The following is a 17,807-nucleotide window of genomic DNA, read 5'->3' as shown; positions in this document are numbered from 1 at the left end:
ACACACATCATGTTAGTTTGGTTTGATTTATTTAAATTTTTGAGGGTAAGGTTTAGAGAAGAGATATCAGGAACTGGAATTAAAACAAAACAAAAAACATAACCCAAATCAAAATGTCTGACAAGCTTCTGCTACTTAAAAGCAAGAGGCGGGGGGGGAGGGGGAGGAAAGGGGAGAAAAGACCACCCTCTGCCAGGAGCTTCCAGAGGCCAATTGTACAGACATAGCTTTGGTTTTCAAAGAAGTTGAGCTCCTGAAATCTATTTGTGGAGTTAGGACCCAAATACCATAGAATCTAGCTCATCTGCTCACTTATGCAAACTGAGGGCATCTCCCCACCACTCAGTTCTAAGAGTGCTGTAGTGAGGGCTCAAATTATTCTCAGCCTTGTCTAACTTCCCAGAATGAAGTATTAGTGCATGGTACGCTCGATGCCGTAAAATTTTACGGCATCAACGTCACGACTGAGGCTCTGATCTCAAACATCCTACAAACACACAGGCCAATTGAATTGCAGCTGTCAAAAAATAAACCAGCCTGATTCATTGTCCTTGCTTTATTTGGTTTATTTAATAACTGTTGGCTGGTTTGCCAGTTGTTAGTAAGGTCCTGCCATAGCTGTTTTGTAGTCAGCTCTTACGTAAGAAGAGAAGGATGGGCCAATGGTGGTGGGAAAACCCAGGTTCAGCTTCCTGCTCTGCCATGGACTTCCTACATAGAATCATAGAATATCAGGGTTGGAAGGGACCCCTGAAGGTCATCTAGTCCAACCCCCTGCTCGAAGCAGGACCAATTCCCAGTTAAATCATCCCAGCCAGGGCTTTGTCAAGCTTGACCTTAAAAACCTCTAAGGAAGGAGATTCTACCACCTCCCTAGGTAACGCATTCCAGTGTTTCACCACCCTCTTAGTGAAAAAGTTTTTCCTAATATCCAATCTAAACCTCCCCCACCGCAACTTGAGACCATTACTCCTCGTTCTGTCATCTGCTACCATTGAGAACAGTCTAGAGCCATCCTCTTTGGAACCCCCTTTCAGGTAGTTGAAAGCAGCTATCAAATCCCCCCTCATTCTTCTCTTCTGCAGGCTAAACAATCCCAGTTCCCTCAGCCTCTCCTCATAAGTCATGTGTTTCAGTCCCCTAATCATTTTTGTTGCCCTTCGCTGGACTCTTTCCAATTTATCCACATCCTTCTTGTAGTGTGGGGCCCAAAACTGGACATAGTACTCCAGATGAGGCCTCACCAAAGTCGAATAGAAGGGAATGATCACGTCCCTCAATACATCCCAAAATGCCATTGGCCTTCTTGGCAACAAGGGCACACTGCGGACTCATATCCAGCTTCTCGTCCACTGTCACCCCTAGGTCCTTTTCCGCAGAACTGCTGCCTAGCCATTCGGTCCCTAGTCTGTAGCAGTGCATTGGATTTTTCAGTCCTAAGTGCAGGACCCTGCACTTATCCTTATTGAACCTCATCAGATTTCTTTTGGCCCAATCCTCCAATTTGTCTAGGTCCTTCTGTATCCTATCCCTCCCCTCCAGCGTATCTACCACTCCTCCCAGTTTAGTATCATCCGCAAATTTGCTGAGAGTGCAATCCACACCATCCTCCAGATCATTTATGAAGATATTGAACAAAACCGGCCCCAGGACCGACCCTTGGGGCACACCACTTGATACCGGCTGCCAACTAGACATGGAGCCATTGATCACTACCTGTTGAGCCCGACAATCTAGCCAGCTTTCTACCCACCTTATAGAGCATTCATCCAGCCCATACTTCCTTAACTTGCTGACAAGAATACTGTGGGAGACTGTGTCAAAAGCTTTGCTAAAGTCAAGAAACAATACATCCACTGCTTTCCCTTCATCCACAGAACCAGTAATCTCATCATAAAAGGCAATTAGATTAGTCAGGCATGACCTTCCCTTGGTGAATCCATGCTGGCTGTTCCTGATCACTTTCCTCTCATGCAAGTGCTTCAGGATTGATTCTTTGAGGACCTGCTCCATGATTTTTCCGGGGACTGAGGTGAGGCTGACTGGCCTGTAGTTCCCTGGATCCTCCTTCTTCCCTTTTTTAAAGATTGGCACTACATTAGCCTTTTTCCAGTCATCCGGGACTTCCCCCGTTCGCCACGAGTTTTCAAAGATAATGGCCAATGGCTCTGCAATCACAGCCGCCAATTCCTTCAGCACTCTCGGATGCAACTCGTCCGGCCCCATGGACTTGTGCACGTCCAGCTTTTCTAAATAGTCCCTAACCACCTCTATCTCCACAGAGGGCTGGCCATCTCTTCCCCATTTTGTGATGCCCAGCGCAGCAGTCTGGGAGCTGACCTTGTTAGTGAGGACAGAGGCAAAAAAAAGCATTGAGTACATTAGCTTTTTCCACATCCTCTGTCACTAGGTTGCCTCCCTCATTCAGTAAGGGGCCCACACTTTCCTTGGCTTTCTTCTTGTTGCCAACATACCTGAAGAAACCCTTCTTGTTACTCTTGACATCTCTTGCTAGCTGCAGCTCCAGGTGCGATTTGGCCCTCCTGATATCATTCCTACATGCCCAAGCAATATTTTTATACTCTTCCCTGGTCATCTGTCCAACCTTCCACTTCTTGTAAACTTCTTTTTTATGTTTAAGATCCGCTAGGATTTCACCATTAAGCCAAGGTGGTCGCCTGCCATATTTACTATTCTTTCGACTCATCGGGATGGTTTGTCCCTGTAACCTCAACAGGGATTCCTTGAAATACAGCCAGCTCTCCTGGACTCCTTTCCCCTTCAAGTTAGTCCCCCAGGGGATCCTGGCCATCCGTTCCCTGAGGGAGTCGAAGTCTGCTTTTCTGAAGTCCAGGGTCCGTATCCTGCTGCTTACCTTTCTTCCCTGTGTCAGGATCCTGAACTCAACCAACTCATGGTCACTGCCTCCCAGATTCCCATCCACATGACCTTGGGCAAGTCACTTAGCCTCTCTGGGCTTCAGTTTCTCATCTCTAAGATGAGAATAACACTGCTTCCCTACCTCAAAGGATAAATGCATTGCAAGATTGTGACTCTACTGATGAAAAGCGCTACATAAGAAAGACAAGGTGGGTGAGGGAATCTCTTGTACTGGACCAACTTCTGTTGGTGAGAGACAAGCTTCAGATCTTACACAGAGCTCTTCAGGTCTGGGAAAATAACTCGGGGCTTGTCTACACTACCACTTACTTTGGTATAATTTACGTTGCTATGGGATGTGAATAATCCCCACCCGAGTGACATAAATTACACTGACCTAAGCACTGGTGTGGACAGTGCTATGCTGACCTGAGAGCTTCTCTTGCTGACATAGCTATTGCCTCTCGCAGAGGTGGAGTAATTAAGTCGACAGGAGAACCCTCCCCCCGGGGGGGGGGGGGGGGGCTTAAAGCGTCTTCATCAGACACACTACCACAGCGCAGCTGCAATGGTGCAGGTATGTCACTGTGGCTGGCATAAGCACTCGTGTGCACAGCTATCACCTCTCATTTAGGTGGTTTTATTACGTCAGTGGGAGATCTCCCCTCAGTTGCATAGAGCAGCTACACGAACGATCTTACAGCATCAATACAGCTGTGCCCCTGGGAGTTCGCTAATGTAGATATGGCCTTAGTTTCCCAGACCTGAAGAAGAGCTTTGTAAACTCAGAAACTTGGCCATCTCTACACTATTACGTCGACATACAGCCAAGCACAGTTATTAAATTGCTTCTGCGCGCACGCTTGGCTCCTTGTGTCTGCATCATCACCAGGAGCACTTCTATTGATTGTATTGTCAATGTGGGGCATTGTGGGACAGCTCCCGAGAGCCAGTAACAGTCAACGTGAACCATTGTTCACGTTTAGGGTCTACACTGACAGGGCGTTGACCTAATTACATCGACCGTGACTAAGCCGTATGGGGAGGTGTGTTACTAAATTAGCGTAGAGAGGTATTTATGTTGGTGGGAGCCAAATTTAAGTGAAGAAATTTCCACATCTAGGTTGATGCAAGGCACTTATGGCAACCTGACTCTGTAACATAGGCCAGGCCTTCATCCCTCTCAACAACAGAAGTTGGTCCAATAAAAGTTATTACCTCACCCACCTTCTCTCATATCCTGGGACCAACACTACTACAATATAACTGTATATAAGAAATTATTGTTGTTATTAATGAGGAAGAGCTCTCTCTGCAGCTCAAACCTTTCCATTGTTTCAGTTTCCCTCTGGTGATATTAGGAGCCCTATAAGAGTAAATTCACACTCTTGGCTTCTACCACTTCACTTCACTTCCTACCCTGCCCTCGACCCCAGGAGCCGGTTCTGTAGGTAGCTGAGCTGTGGCTGGCTTGCGACACTCATGGTTTAAGATAACCAGTCTTGAGGGGTGGGATTCAAGAAGTAAAATACCAAACTCAAGATAAGGGGACGCTGCTACCCAATCCTCATCACAATGCACCCTTTATTAGTTACCTGTGCTTGCGAGAGATCATGGATTGGATAAACTAGAGCATAAGTGAGATTTGTACCCTGAGAATGTCAGGCCCCAGCCCTAACAGAACCTTGCTTCCCTGTCCCCAGATGGGTTCTTCCCCTGCACCACAAGATAGAAGGAAGACAGAAGACTAGTAGAGTCCTTAAAGCTCTTGTCCTCTTCAGCCGTCCAGGAGGCCACAGGACATTAAAGCAACATATGTTAATTAGAAGTGTCATTAAACATTTGGTGCCTTTGTGAGGAGATGAAGAAGAATAAGAATAAGTTCAATCAGCAACAAAAAGCATCATGATATTTACAGCACTTCTGAATTGAACATGAGATCTTCTTTTGTAAGGGAGGATGCAGGCAGTTCACCCCTACCCATGCCAAGCCAAGGAATGTGATGGTACAGGGGCTTTTTACTGACACAGCAGCATACCACCAGTGATGCCTTGATCAAAGTGTATTTTCCCTAAATCAGAGACTCAATTATATGATTTCTTCCCCCCAATCTAGCAAGGCTGTTACCCAGACTAGAGACTAGATTATAATTATCCCACTTAGCTTTGATTTCTTTCTGTTCTGATTGCAAAACTAGTGATGTTTTATTTCAGATAATTGGGTTTATTGATTCATCCCAGGATATGTGCCAGGGAGCGGCTGTCTGGAGGACACATACTCAGGACCCACAGAAGCATGAGCAGAAATGGACATGCCTGCCTGAGGCACTCAAATACCTGGAAGCCCAAGCCCCAGAAGTGCTCCCTGGAAGCTGGGACATGGGAAACGCTTTAACCCCAAAAGGGTGGCACACATGGGACACCAACTCTGAAAACAGCAACTAAAAATTAGGGAATCGGGAACCCTGATTAGAACATGCAGTAGCCAAACAACAACATTCACGCAGGCCGCTGCTCAGAGACCCTTGAGTCGCATACAAGGCAGAGAGAACTAGACCACTTAAGCCTACAAAAGTCAGTCACTTTAGACAGGGAGATTCCAAGACACCCAACTCCCAATGCATTTCGATGGTATATGAGCACCCACCTCCATTTGGAAAATCCCATTAGAACTGAGTGATGTAAGCTATGTTTCCAACATCATTCATGCCCAAGAAAGTTGAGTAAATACAGCACTATTTAACATCCCCATACTCAATTTCTGTGCAAAATTTTGGACTTGTTGGATGGGGGCCCAACTTTATGCCTTGTTTATAAATGCCCTATTTTATAGCTCTGGACTCCAGTTCTTGCATCAGCCAGGCGGTGGATTTTAGAGAATCTTCTATACAGTTCAGGCTCCTGGTTCAGGCTCTACCACTTCACCAAGAAGTGCCTGCAGTGCATCTGGTAATCAGAACTCAAAGACTCTCTAAGGACTTGCTAGTGAAAAAAAGCAGAATGCCTCTTAACCTCCAGTCAATGCGATATAGTGGCAATTGCAGAACTGGATAACATGACTATCTGGGATCGTTAGAATCAATCCCAGAGCTAGCCACTCTGCAAGTTCAAGTGAACAAATCAGCATACATTCTAGGGGGCTTCTGCCTGCATTTCAGAACTACTGTTAACTAATTCTGCCTGCAAGAGCTGTGAGAGGCAGCAAACCCCAGTTCCAAGTGCACACCCAGTCCTCCAGCCTCTTTGCTGTCAAAGACCTTATCTTTATAAGAAACACAGGGCCAGAATGTGGTCAAACAGGTTCAAGCCATTAACAGAGACTGGAGAAACCAGCATTAGATTCATCCAAGTTCTATGCAGCATTCCTCAAAATCCTCCCTCTCCAGGATGTGTCTCCTGCCTGTCCAGTCTTCAGCCATACACACCAACCCTCCTAGACGTCCAGTGAGCTGACCTAGAGCCTACATTCCAATGATCCAGGGGAGACTGAATCACCCAGAGACATGACAAATTTCTTTTAGCTGCATAGGGTGTCCTTAGCACAGGATTGTGGCAATAGGAGATAAGCCTAAATTGCAGGCTTGTTCTTCCACTGGAACCATTTGGAAGGTGCTTATTGGAAATCATGCAGGTCCCATTTCACAGAGCTGTGGGCTGCCTGAGCATCCTTTGAGTACACCAGGCATTCCCACCCTTGGGAAACAAGAGCAAAGCTCCCTCACAGAACAGAGCAGAGCAGTAACCCCCCCAGCATCACCGAGATCAGAACTGGTGTCTAAGTCTACGGTAGAATCCAGACTTATGCGAGAAGGATTTGCCTCTGCTTGGGGGCAAACTGAAGACACGCCATGAGGTCATGGGGGCCTTAAAAAGACAGACTTAGGCTGTGTCTGCACTGCCACCTTCACGGCTAAAACTTTTGTGAAAAACACCCCCCGAGCGACCAACGTTTTGGTGCTCAAAAGCGCCAGCAGAGAGACTGTCCCCAGGAGCTACACTCCCAGCAATGGGGCAACCGCCCCTCATTCGGGGTGGGGGTTTAAATTGCCAGGAGAGCACTCCCCCAGCGATAAAGCATCTCTACACGACCCGCTTCACAGCGCTGCCGCGGCCATCCCAGCATGGGCAGCGTGCACCCACCCCAAATGCTCAGAGTGCGACCCGCAGGCCACGTCGCAGGTGGAGATGAGCCTCCCCTAAAGCCCAAACAGCTGCGGTGTCTGCACAAGGACAGGGTCATTTACAGATGGAAAAAACGAGAGGAGGTGGATGAGGTAATCTCTTTTCAACTCCTGTCAGTGAGAGAATAAAAGCTATTACCTGGTCCAATCAAAGCTCTTACCTCATCCACCTTGTATTGCCAATATCCTGGGACTCACACGGCTACACCACCATCACACACACACAAGCAGTCAGTGAAGGCAAGTGGGACATGTCCTCTTAACAGGGACTCTGGGCGACAAGTGTTTGCTGTGCCATTAGAATGGGATTTAAATCCTTTCTGGCCCAGGCAAAGCAAATCCAAGTCTGAGGGCATGCGTGCAGCAAGCAAGTCACTTGTTACTTAAATCAGCAGATGCCAGATAGAGAGTTTGTCTAGTGCCAGGTTATGTCTGATCTCCCTCCACGGTCTGCTTTCCTCGGCTCTTGACTGGAACCATAAACTCACTGAACATTAAATGAAAAGGAGGACTTGTGGCACCTTAGAGACAACCAATTTATTTGAGCATAAGCTTCATAAGTTTCATCGATGCATCCGATGAAGTGAGCTGTAGCTCACGAAAGCTCATGCTCAAATAAATTGGTTAGTCTCTAAGGTGCCACAAGTCCTCCTTTTCTTTTTGCGAATACAGACTAACACGGCTGTTACTCTGAAACCTGAATATTAAATCTCACCAAAGGAGGGTAAATCCATCCTCATCATCATATCACTCATTCTACTCCACACCTGAACAGAGCCATTGTATGAACATACCCTCGTGTCTCCATGTCTGTACTTTGACCCATTAACCTTTTAGCCCCAATCGGGGCTATTACAGATTATGTTTTCCTTATGCCATCCGATCCTAAACCGAATTCTGCACCCCTTGATAATCTGTACCTTATTCCCTGATAAACAGAAGCTTCTACACTTAAACTTTGTACCTTTTTTATTTTAACATCATCTTAATAAAATTATTAAATCTGAACGGCATTCCCCTCCAGAACAGGCTGCAGAACAGGAACTTGCTTGTCTGGCTAGCTCGTTGGGAGCACGGGGGAGGGGGCTGGAAGGGGAGTGGCATGGGAGAAAGGAGAAGAGTCTCCGAACTGGGGACCATTTGCTCTTTCAAGGATTTGGAAGACTGAAGAATTTTGTTTCAAAAATGCTAACAGGAGCCCTATGATACCAAAATTCAGACGATTTACAAAGCCGTCCCTGAGAGACAGCTGGTGCACAGCCCTCGCTGCTCCATGCTGAAACACAAGGGCTAAACTAAGCCAAGAAAGCAAAAACAAAACAAAACAAATTAGCCAAACAGAAACCTTGCACCCCATGGCCTGCAGGTCACTAAACGTTGGCTCTGGCACCCTCCCCAAGGGAGAACAGTCCAAAGGAAAGGGAGGAAGCCTTGGTTATGAAAGACCTGCCACCAGTTCCGGCTAGATCACTTCCAGGGGTAGGCAGCAAGATTCCAGCTGATATTAGCTGCTGTGAAGGGGGTGCAGAGTGCTAAGGGGGTCTCTGGCAAGTGTCCCCAAACAGGGCAGCTTACAACAAGGGAGCCCCTCCACACTCCAGAGAGAAGACCCTTGGAATGACCTACTTGGATTAGAACCCCGGCCTCTGTTTATCTGAAAGCAGGAGACAGGAGATCAGAAATCAGCCAGCAAGCGGACAGAGCCCCAGGCCAGCAGTGAGTGGAACCACTACTGGGTGACCTGCAGGAGGAGCAGAAGAGAGAGCCCTCATCTTCCGCTCCCTTGGCCCGTTGTGTTGGCTCTTTTCTACACCTCCACATCCCTGGATGGCAGTGGCAAGCACCCTCTCTGCAGGGGAGTAGTTAAGGAGCCAGGGAGGGAGACGGATGGACATGACCAGCAGTGGGAAGTGAATTGGACTGCTACTTTCCCCACTGGGGTGAAGGCATTAGGGGAAGGAGCCAGCTCCCTAGTCTCAGGAATTGCAGAGGTTAAAGGCCCCCCCTCCCCACATCGGTCTTGTGATGACTGTGACAGGGTCAGGCCAGGTGGCTACAGGAGAGTGTTTTGTTTTAGTTTTTTCAGGAGAAAAGCTTTTGTCTAAGTATAAATGTGGAACGCTCTGGTGAAGGAGGCAGACTCAAACCGGAGAGGGCACAGAGTGATGGAAGCCATGGGTTGGCCCAGAGGCGGTCACAGAGGAAACAGGATGAGGAGTGCCACCATCAAACAGAAGAGTCCCATGGCCTCGGACAGGGCAGAGCCCAGGATGGCGTAGGAGAAGAGCTGCTGCTTGAGAGGGGATTCCTGGCATGGCCGATGATCAGCTGCCAAACACTGTTCCAAAACCTGCTCCTGAACCAGTCCACCCCCGTGGCAGCACCCGCACCAACGAACTTAGCATCAATATCCCTGGAGCTAGGGCTCGTTTGGAACGCCCGGTGAGCCGGCTGCAGATGGGAAACACCAGAGAGCCGCACAGTCCGAGTCTCAGGCCTGCTCAGTCAGATATGGAAACCAGCCTTGCCAGAGCCCTGGAACAGCAGCGGAAGCAAGGAGAGCCACTGGAGTCTGCATTTTGACTGATCTGTGGACGGCCACCCACACGCAAGCCCCCGAGCTGCTGCCCTTTGAGATAGATTAGTCCCAGATTAAGCAGGTCCATTTTCCCTGGGTAAGGTAACAGGCAGTTTTTGAAACAGAAGGAACTTGCTGGAACAAATTCAGGCAGGCAGGCTAATGAGGACACCTGGAGCCAATTAAGAAGCTGCTAGAATCAATTAGGGCAGACTGGGTAATCAGGGCACCTGGGTTTAAAAAGGAGCTCACTTGAGTTGGTGGTGTGTGTGAGAAGGCGGACTGCTGGAGGACTGAGGTGTACAAGCATTATCTGACACCAGGAGGAAGATCTGTGGTGAGGATAAAGAAGGGGTTGGGAGGAGGCCATGGGGAAGTAGCCCAGGGAGTTGTAACTGCCGTGCAGCTGTTCCAGGAGGCACTCTAGACAGCTGCAATCCACAGTGCCCTGGGCTGGAACCCAGAGTAGTGGGTGGGCCTGGGTTCCCCCCAAACCTCTCAACTCCTGATCAGACACAGGAGGAGTTGACCTGGACTGTGGGTTCCCCCAGAGGGGAAGGTCTCTGGGCTGTTCCCCAACCCACATGGTGGATCGGCAGGATTGTTGTTCTTCCTTTTTCCCCATGCTGGCCAGTGATGAGGGTAGCTGAATGAACGGCAGGTTTGAGCCACTAGCAAAAGTGGCCAAGCTGAGGGCTGCCATGAATCTCTGAGGCAAGCAAATCCACCAATAAGTGCAGGACCCACCAAGGCAGAGGAGGAACTTTGTCACATGACTTAGGAGCTCTTTGTACTGGATAAGAATACTGTACATGTCCGTTATATGGACACACTATTTATAGCCTCCTTAGGTAGCTGCTGCCTTGCTTCCAAGTGCTTGAGTTTGGTGAGAGATGCACTGGGTAACTACCCTCACATCTCACCCACAACTGGCTTCTGAGAGCATGTTGCTTGGGGTTTAAGTTTTAAACAAGCATTGGACGGGTCGCTGGCTCTTTAAATTGAAGATGTGAGCATTGCTGGCCAAGCTAATGAGGACTCCTTGGGAGCACTGCCTGATATGCCATTTCACTGTACAGCTACCATGCACGCACAGAACAGCCCGCCTTCACTCCAACATTGGCAAAGGCGCGTGGGGAGGGGGAGGAGAGACTAAAAGTAAGAGTCAAAGTAAGCAAGCATTAAGACCCTGGCTCTTGACTCGAGAGGCTTTGTGCCTTGTCTGAAAGGGGTGGCTAACAAAGCTGTGTGGTGACGTACGGCTTCTCCAGCTGTAACATTCAAGCACATTTACAAGGGAGAATAAGCATTTAAGCATTCTTGACCCTGCCGCAGCTGGGGTGGAGGGGTGGGTCGGACTAGATGAACTCTCACGGTCCCTTCCAGCCTTACGTTTCTCTGATTGGCTTGATTTACAACTAGCGCTGCTACCAGCTGCTGGCATTTACTGTACATTTGAGAAGTTTCTTTAGCTGGTTCAGAGGTGGATGGTGGAAAATCTTCTGTTGCCATAAGATCTCTCTCCAGCAGCTTCAGAGGGAGTGAACCAAGCCTAGTTTTCAAATAACGATAATTCCTTAACCATTTTTCTATCCCTGCCCTAGAAAGCTGGCCTGCATTTGAGTCAGCCTCCAAAGTTACCTACCGCACCAATGTTGTGGCACAATGTGGTTTCGTTGTGTAGACAGAGGGACACTAGTAGTATTAAACGCTTGAAATTTCAAGGAGCCATTTTTGGATCTTTTCATCTCAAGCCAAGTACTTCCTCCATTTAATCCTCATTTCAAGCACAGTCTAGTTGCCAGTGAGACTCAAACCTACAAATATGTAAGCACAAGGATCACTACCCCAAGTTACAAGGGGGAAATCAAAGTAAGTCTTCTAAAGGCACCACATCTACAGTCTTTGCAACCCCCCCAGACACTTTAACCTCAATGCCCTGTGGCTGCTTTCCCTCCCAATGCAACCATGCCCTGGCTACAACAGAACTCCTAACCTTCTCTCCCAAACCTCTTCCCCCCACCTTGAGCACCCCCTTCACTGTAACGGCAGGCAGCACGCAGGCCTTCCCAACAACCTGGTGCATATGGCGCAAGTGCGCTTTGACTCCTCCCTCTCCTTTGCCCTACCTGTCTGAACCCTGCTGCCTCTTCTGCCATACAGCTAAGATCCAGCTTTCTTTCTATTCCCACGGCAGGAACTCTGAGCCAGGACCCAAGTATCCAGCTGTGATTACTGCAGACTCTTCTCCGACTCCCTACTTTATGTTGCCTCCAACACTTGATACAAAACACTGCTAAAATTGCATTTCTTGGCCACGATCTTCCCTATTTAGCACCTCCATCCCTGCTGCGATCCCAATACTGCCAGTCTCAGTGTGACTCTGTTCTGCTGCTCCAGCCCAGGTCACCACGCCACGTCCCAGACATGTTTCCTGAGTCAGGTGGTACAGCTACTATCCCCTCCTGAACACCCATTTCTATCACGGCTCCTACAGGGATAACAGCAGGGCTCTAAGCTAGTCCAATATGTAGTTTAACATGATTACACATTCAAGCTGTATTTCATCAACATGTAGCCTGTCATCACCCGGCCAGCTTACCTGTCTCTGGTCCCCTGCTCTCCCCTACCCTCCATCTCTGCCTGTTGTCTTTTTGAAGTGTAAAGCTTTTGGGCAGTGACTCCCATGTTGGGAAGATGCCCATCACATCCCATGCCTGCTAATGGAAGTGAGCAACACATAGTACAGAGTTGGCATTAGCAGCAGGGTTGGGCCCGATCTATTGCCACTATTGTGAACAGTGAGGATTAAGCAAAACTTTTCTTTAAATCCAGCTGGCACATGAATTGAAGGGGATTTAACTTTAGGGAAAGTTTGCAGGGACAACAACAAACAGAGCTTGGTGAACAGCTGATGTTTTGGTCCAGTGCCAGTAGAGAATTTTTAAAAAAAAATCAATTCAGTCAAACCAAATAAAAATTCAGTGTGATTAAATCAGAAGATTTTGTTTTGGCTCTGTTCCAGAGCAAGGGTTTGAACCTGGTGTGTCATACCCCTGGTGAGCACCCCGTCATTGATCTTCGTGGTCAGCTGCAACTGTATTTTTTAGCAAATAAAGTACTTGTAAGAAAACCTGAATTTAGCTCTAGTAACCAGCCTTTTCCCTCTGGAGGGGATAAGAAACCAGGAAACAGACAGGAATCAAGATTTAAAAATCAGGGTAATTATTTGAGAGACTAGTTACTCAAAACCAGTTGAATGGATTTTCTTCAAAAATACTTTTACAAAAACATTGCTCTTCGCCTTCAGAGGAAGTCTGGTAATTTCTCAGACCTGACCAATTTTTACTGCTGAAGTTCTGGTGCGTCAGTACACAGCTTTATGACAGAGGCTGGGTGCGAGCTCACGAGACTAGCTCACTGTTCCTGTACAATCATTGACAGCGTAGCATTGAGCAGGGAGGGCAGTGCCATGCAGTGACGGGAGTGTAGCATTTGCTCTCGCATCAGCTGTTAACCACCCCTCCCGCCTCCGCCCCTTTAGCCCGTGCACAGAAATGAAGCCTTTCAAAGCCGCACACAGGCTATCTGAGAACGGAATTAATTAATTGAGAACCAGGATCTCTGCATGAAGAAATGAAGCATTTTTCCTCCCACTTCTGCGAACAATTTTGAAATTTTAAACCCTCAGTTTAGCCTAAAGGAAACAATTATTTCATTCTTAGTGGTGACATTCTCTGAAGTTTGGATGGGGGGAGGCTTGAGGGGGATGTATACAATGCAGCCCACCTCTAGGCACCTCCTGCTGGGATTTGTGCCCTGCCACTGATCTTCCTTCCCTGGCATCCAGGAACAACTGCTCTACCTCTGGGAGTATCCCCACCAACGCAACACTTCAGAACTGAGCAGAGATTGCAAAAGGGATTTGCTGTGAGCTAAGGTGGGGCTAGTGAACCACAAACCTTGTGTTGTTACTCTCTCCCCCACCCCATATTTCCACATCCCAGTAAGAACAGAGGGGAAGAGGATGGGGGTAGAGGGGTAGTGCTGAAGTTCAGAAGATGAGCAATAAGCCAGCATGGAAGTGAAAGGGGGGCACGTAGGTGACAGGTGAAGGGGGTCGGGTGTGCACTGCAGGAATAGGGGGCAAAGGAGAAGGGAGGGGGACTGAGGGAGCGGCCAGGTTGCAGAGGCAGGGGCCTAGGGATAGATGCAGGGGGTAGGGGTATGCACTGCAGGAATAGGAAAGGGAGGGGGGCCCAGGGAGGGGCCAGGTTGCAGACAGCAGAGACAGGGGTCTGGGGGACCGGGGTGCAGAGGTCAGGGATGGATGCAGAGTGTAGAGGGAAAAGGGGCAGGGAAGGGAGCCCAGGGAGAAGCCAGGGTGCAGAGGGCAGGGATAGGGATGGATGTAAGGGGTAGGGGGTGTGCACTGTAGGGGTAGGGCACAGAGGGGCAGGGAAGGGAGTGGAGCCCAGGGTACCAGGGAGTAGAGGACAGGGACAGGGTACAGGGATGGGTGCAGGCTGGGGGTGTACACAATGCTGGGATGGGGCACAGAGGACGGGGACAGGTGGAACTGGGGGCAGAGACAGGACACAGAGAAGCAGGGAAGGAAGCGGGGCCCATGGTGCAGAGATGGGACTGGGGTGTAGGAGGCAGGGACGGGGCACAGGGATGGGTGCAGGCTGGGGGTGTGCATGCAATGCAGGTATGGGACGGGGACAGGGGGACCAGGACAGGGCACGGGGGGGGGGGAGGGAGCTGGACACAGGGTGCAGAGGGTGAGGATGGGGCCTGAGGGACCAGGGTGCAGAGGGTGAGAACGGGGCACAGGGATGGGTGCAAACTGGGGAGGTGTGTGCAATGCAGGGATGGGGCACAGAGGGGCAGGGAAGGGAGCAGGGCCCAGGGTGCAGAGGGCGAGGACAGGGGCCTGAGGGACCGGAGTGCAAAGGGCGAGGACAGGGACAGGGATAGGGACAGGTGCAAGCTGGGGGGTTGCAGAGGGCAGGGACAGGGTACAGGGACTGGCACAGGGATGGGAGCAGGCTCGGGGGGAGCACAGAGGGTGGGGACGGGGCGTGGGGAGGGGGTGCGGGGAGGAGGGGGGGCAAGCCGGGATGGGGCAGGCATGCTGGGACGGGGCGGGCAGGGGCTACGGGGGGACGCAGGGCATGCCGGATGGGGGGGAGCTGTGGGGACGGGTGCAGGCTGGGGGGAGGGCAGGCTGGGGGGGGTGTAGGGATGGGGGGGTGCAGAGGGCAAGAACGGCCAGGGGGCGCAGGGGCGGGGCATGCCGGGCAGGGAGAGGGGGCAGGCTGGGGGGGGTGCAGGGACGGGGGGGCGCAGGGGGCAGGGCGTGCTGGGCAGGGATGGGCACAGAGGGCAAGGATGGCAGGGGGACACAGAGGGCAGGGACAGGTGCAGGCTGCGGGGGGGGGGGGGGCGCAGAGAGCAGGCTGTGGGGGGGAGGGTGCCGGGCAGGGATAGGGGCAGGCTACGGGGGGGGGCGCAGGGGCAGGCTGTGGGGGGGGGGAGGGTGCCAGGCAGGGATAGGGGCAGGCTGCGGGGGAGGGGACGGGGGGGCGCGCCGGGCAAGAACAGCGGGGTGCGCCCGGCACAGACGACAAGGACGGCGGGGGGGGGCGCAGAGGGCAAGGACGGGTGCAGGCTGCGGAGGGGGGGCGCAGGGGGCAGGGATGGGGGGCAGGGACAGGTGCAGGCGGGGGGGCGTACAGAGGGCAGGGACAGGTGCAGGCTGCGGGGGGGGGAGGGTGCCGGGCAGGGACAGGGGCAGGCTACGGGGGGGGGGCGCCGGGCGCAGACGACAAAGACGGCGCAGGGATGGGGGGGGCAGGGACGGGCGCAGGCGGGGGGGGGGGCGCAGGGGGCAGGGACAGGGCGCGCCGGGCAGGGACAGGTGCAGGCGGGGGGGGGGCGCAGGGACGGGGAAGCGCGCCGGGGAAGAAGAGCGGGGCGCGCCGGGCGCAGAGGACAAGGACGGGCGCAGGCTGCGCGGGGGGGCGCGCCGGGCCGGGACGGGCGCAGGCTGCGGGGCCGGGACGGGCGCAGGCTGCGGGGCAGGGGGGGCGCAGGCTGCGGGGCAGGGACGGGCGCAGGCTGCGGGGCCGGGACGGGCGCAGGCTGCGGGGCCGGGACGGGCGCAGGCTGCGGGGCCGGGACGGGCGCAGGCTGCGGGGCCGGGACGGGCGCAGGCTGCGGGGCAGGGACGGGCGCAGGCTGCGGGGCAGGGACGGGCGCAGGCTGCGGGGCCGGTACCTGCGGGGCGGGCGCCGGGCGCAGCTCGCCCAGGTAGTACTGCTCCAGCCAGCGGCGCGCGTTGCGGGAGTGCCGGTGCGGCGGCCCGTCCAGCGCGGCGCTCACGTCCCCGCCCGCCCGCTCCCGCAGCAGCTGCTCGCCGCCCGGGTGCAGCCGCACGAAGCCGCTGAGGTCGTAGAGGCGGCGGCCCCGCAGCACCAGGCAGGCGCCCTGGGCGCAGCGCTGCCGCAGCTCGGCCGGGCTGTAGGCGCGGGGCGGCGGGGCCATGGCGGGTCGGGTCGGGTCGGGTCGGGCCGCTCCAGCTCCGCTCCTCGGCCACCCGCAGTCGCCAGCCCGGCACCTGCTCATTTCCATCTCATGCATAGGCATGAGCGCCGCCACGCCCCCAAGCGGCGCCTCATGGATATTCAGCAGGCGCGCGGGGCTCTGATTGGTGGCTGGGGCGGCGGGCGGGGCCCAGAGCCAGACCCGCCTCTCCCGGGGGCGGCCGGAGGAAGGGGGGGACCCAGGTGCTGGGTGCAGCTGAGTGTTATTGACAACGCCCGGCCCCCTCTACCGGCAGAGCACGTCAGACAGGTGGGCAGGAACGGTAGCCCCATTTTACAGGGGGGAAACTGAGGCACGGAGTGGGGGCTGTGGCTTGCCCTAGGTCACCCGGCAGGGAACAGGGCACAAAGCCCAGCTCTCCTGCCTGCCAGTCCGGCGCGCTCCTCCCGAGACACACGCTGCTTCCCTCGCCTGGGTTATGGACAAGATGCCCCACCCACAGAGGACAGGAGAGCTGCCGCGAGGGGGGTTGGACACCCAGAAGAGGGTGTGAAGCCACTTTGCGGAGGTTTTGGAGACCTAGAAAGGGAACACGTGACTGTTATTAGTAACCCATTATAGTTAATAATTAGCCCTATTCACTAAATAGGGCTAATTATTAACTGTAATGGGTAATTATTACTAATAACCCATAACAATCCACAAAAAGCGGCTTGGTTTATAACTGTGTGTGTCACCTTCCAGGAAACCACATTGGCAAGGTACCCAGGGCCCGCCCCAAAGTGCAGGTTAGCTACAGCTAGGTTGAGAATACAATGGGCCTGATCCTTGGCCCCTTTGCACTGCTTTGGGGGCCCAAAGCAGCATGAAACCTTGCCTGAGAATCTGGCTGAGGATGCTCAGGGGACCCCAGTACAGGGGGTGTTTTGGGGATGAAGCATGGCCAGAAGAGGTTGCATTCAGACAATCCCCAGCTTCCATAATGGGGGCTGTTGCAGACAGCCATAAATTAGAGCAGCCCTGAGGCTGCTTATGATGGTAGCTGAACTGGACCTTGGTAAGCTTGGCCTGGGGTATCAGGGGAAAGCAATGATAGTGTAAATCCACCTTCTCCTCCCTTGGGTCCTGCACTGAGCCTGACACAAAGATCTGGGCCATTTTCATTATTATCAATTGTTTGTATTGTGGTAGTATGCAGGAGCCCAGTCAGGGACCATGACCCTGTTGTGCTAGGTGCTGTACAAACAAACACAGCCTGCACACCAGCTGCCTCACCCTTGTCAAGCTTTTTGTGAGCAGCATCCCAGCCAAGGGGAGTTTTAAGGAGGGATTTGAAGGAGCACAGTGTGGGAGCTTGGCAGATGATTGCAGAGAGCACCTCCCACACATAAGGGGCAGTATGGGACACAGCACAAGGGTGCTTGTTGGAAAATGTAACAAGTGGACAGTGAAGCCTGGTGTCATGGGCTGGTCAGAGGTAGGAGTCATTGTTCCCCTAGTGTATGAGAAATAATACATAGGGTGGGGGCAAGCCACAAAGAGCCATAGCATGGATAATAGATGATAATGGTGCGAGGAAGAGTTTGGAGCACAGAGGCACACAAAAAAGGGAAGGGGATA

General features: G+C 52.4%; 1 protein-coding gene across 1 annotated transcript in view; it reads right to left on the bottom strand.

The window, feature by feature from the left end:
- FA2H (fatty acid 2-hydroxylase) overlaps positions 1 to 16,244 on the bottom strand; it is a 75,030-nt gene extending 58,786 nt beyond the window's left edge. The window contains exon 1 of the mRNA XM_073307081.2: positions 15,921 to 16,244. Within this exon, the coding sequence (XP_073163182.1) occupies positions 15,921 to 16,187 (267 nt within the window). The 5' untranslated portion in view covers positions 16,188 to 16,244. The remainder of the gene's footprint in view (positions 1 to 15,920) is intronic.
- Between the last annotated feature and the right edge of the window lie 1,563 nt (positions 16,245 to 17,807).

The sequence above is a fragment of the Lepidochelys kempii genome, chromosome 12 (assembly GCF_965140285.1).
Source record: "Lepidochelys kempii isolate rLepKem1 chromosome 12, rLepKem1.hap1, whole genome shotgun sequence".
Classification (NCBI taxonomy): domain Eukaryota; kingdom Metazoa; phylum Chordata; order Testudines; family Cheloniidae; genus Lepidochelys; species Lepidochelys kempii.
Note: the sequence above shows the minus strand (reverse complement) of the source record. Positions and strands in the feature narration are given on the sequence as shown.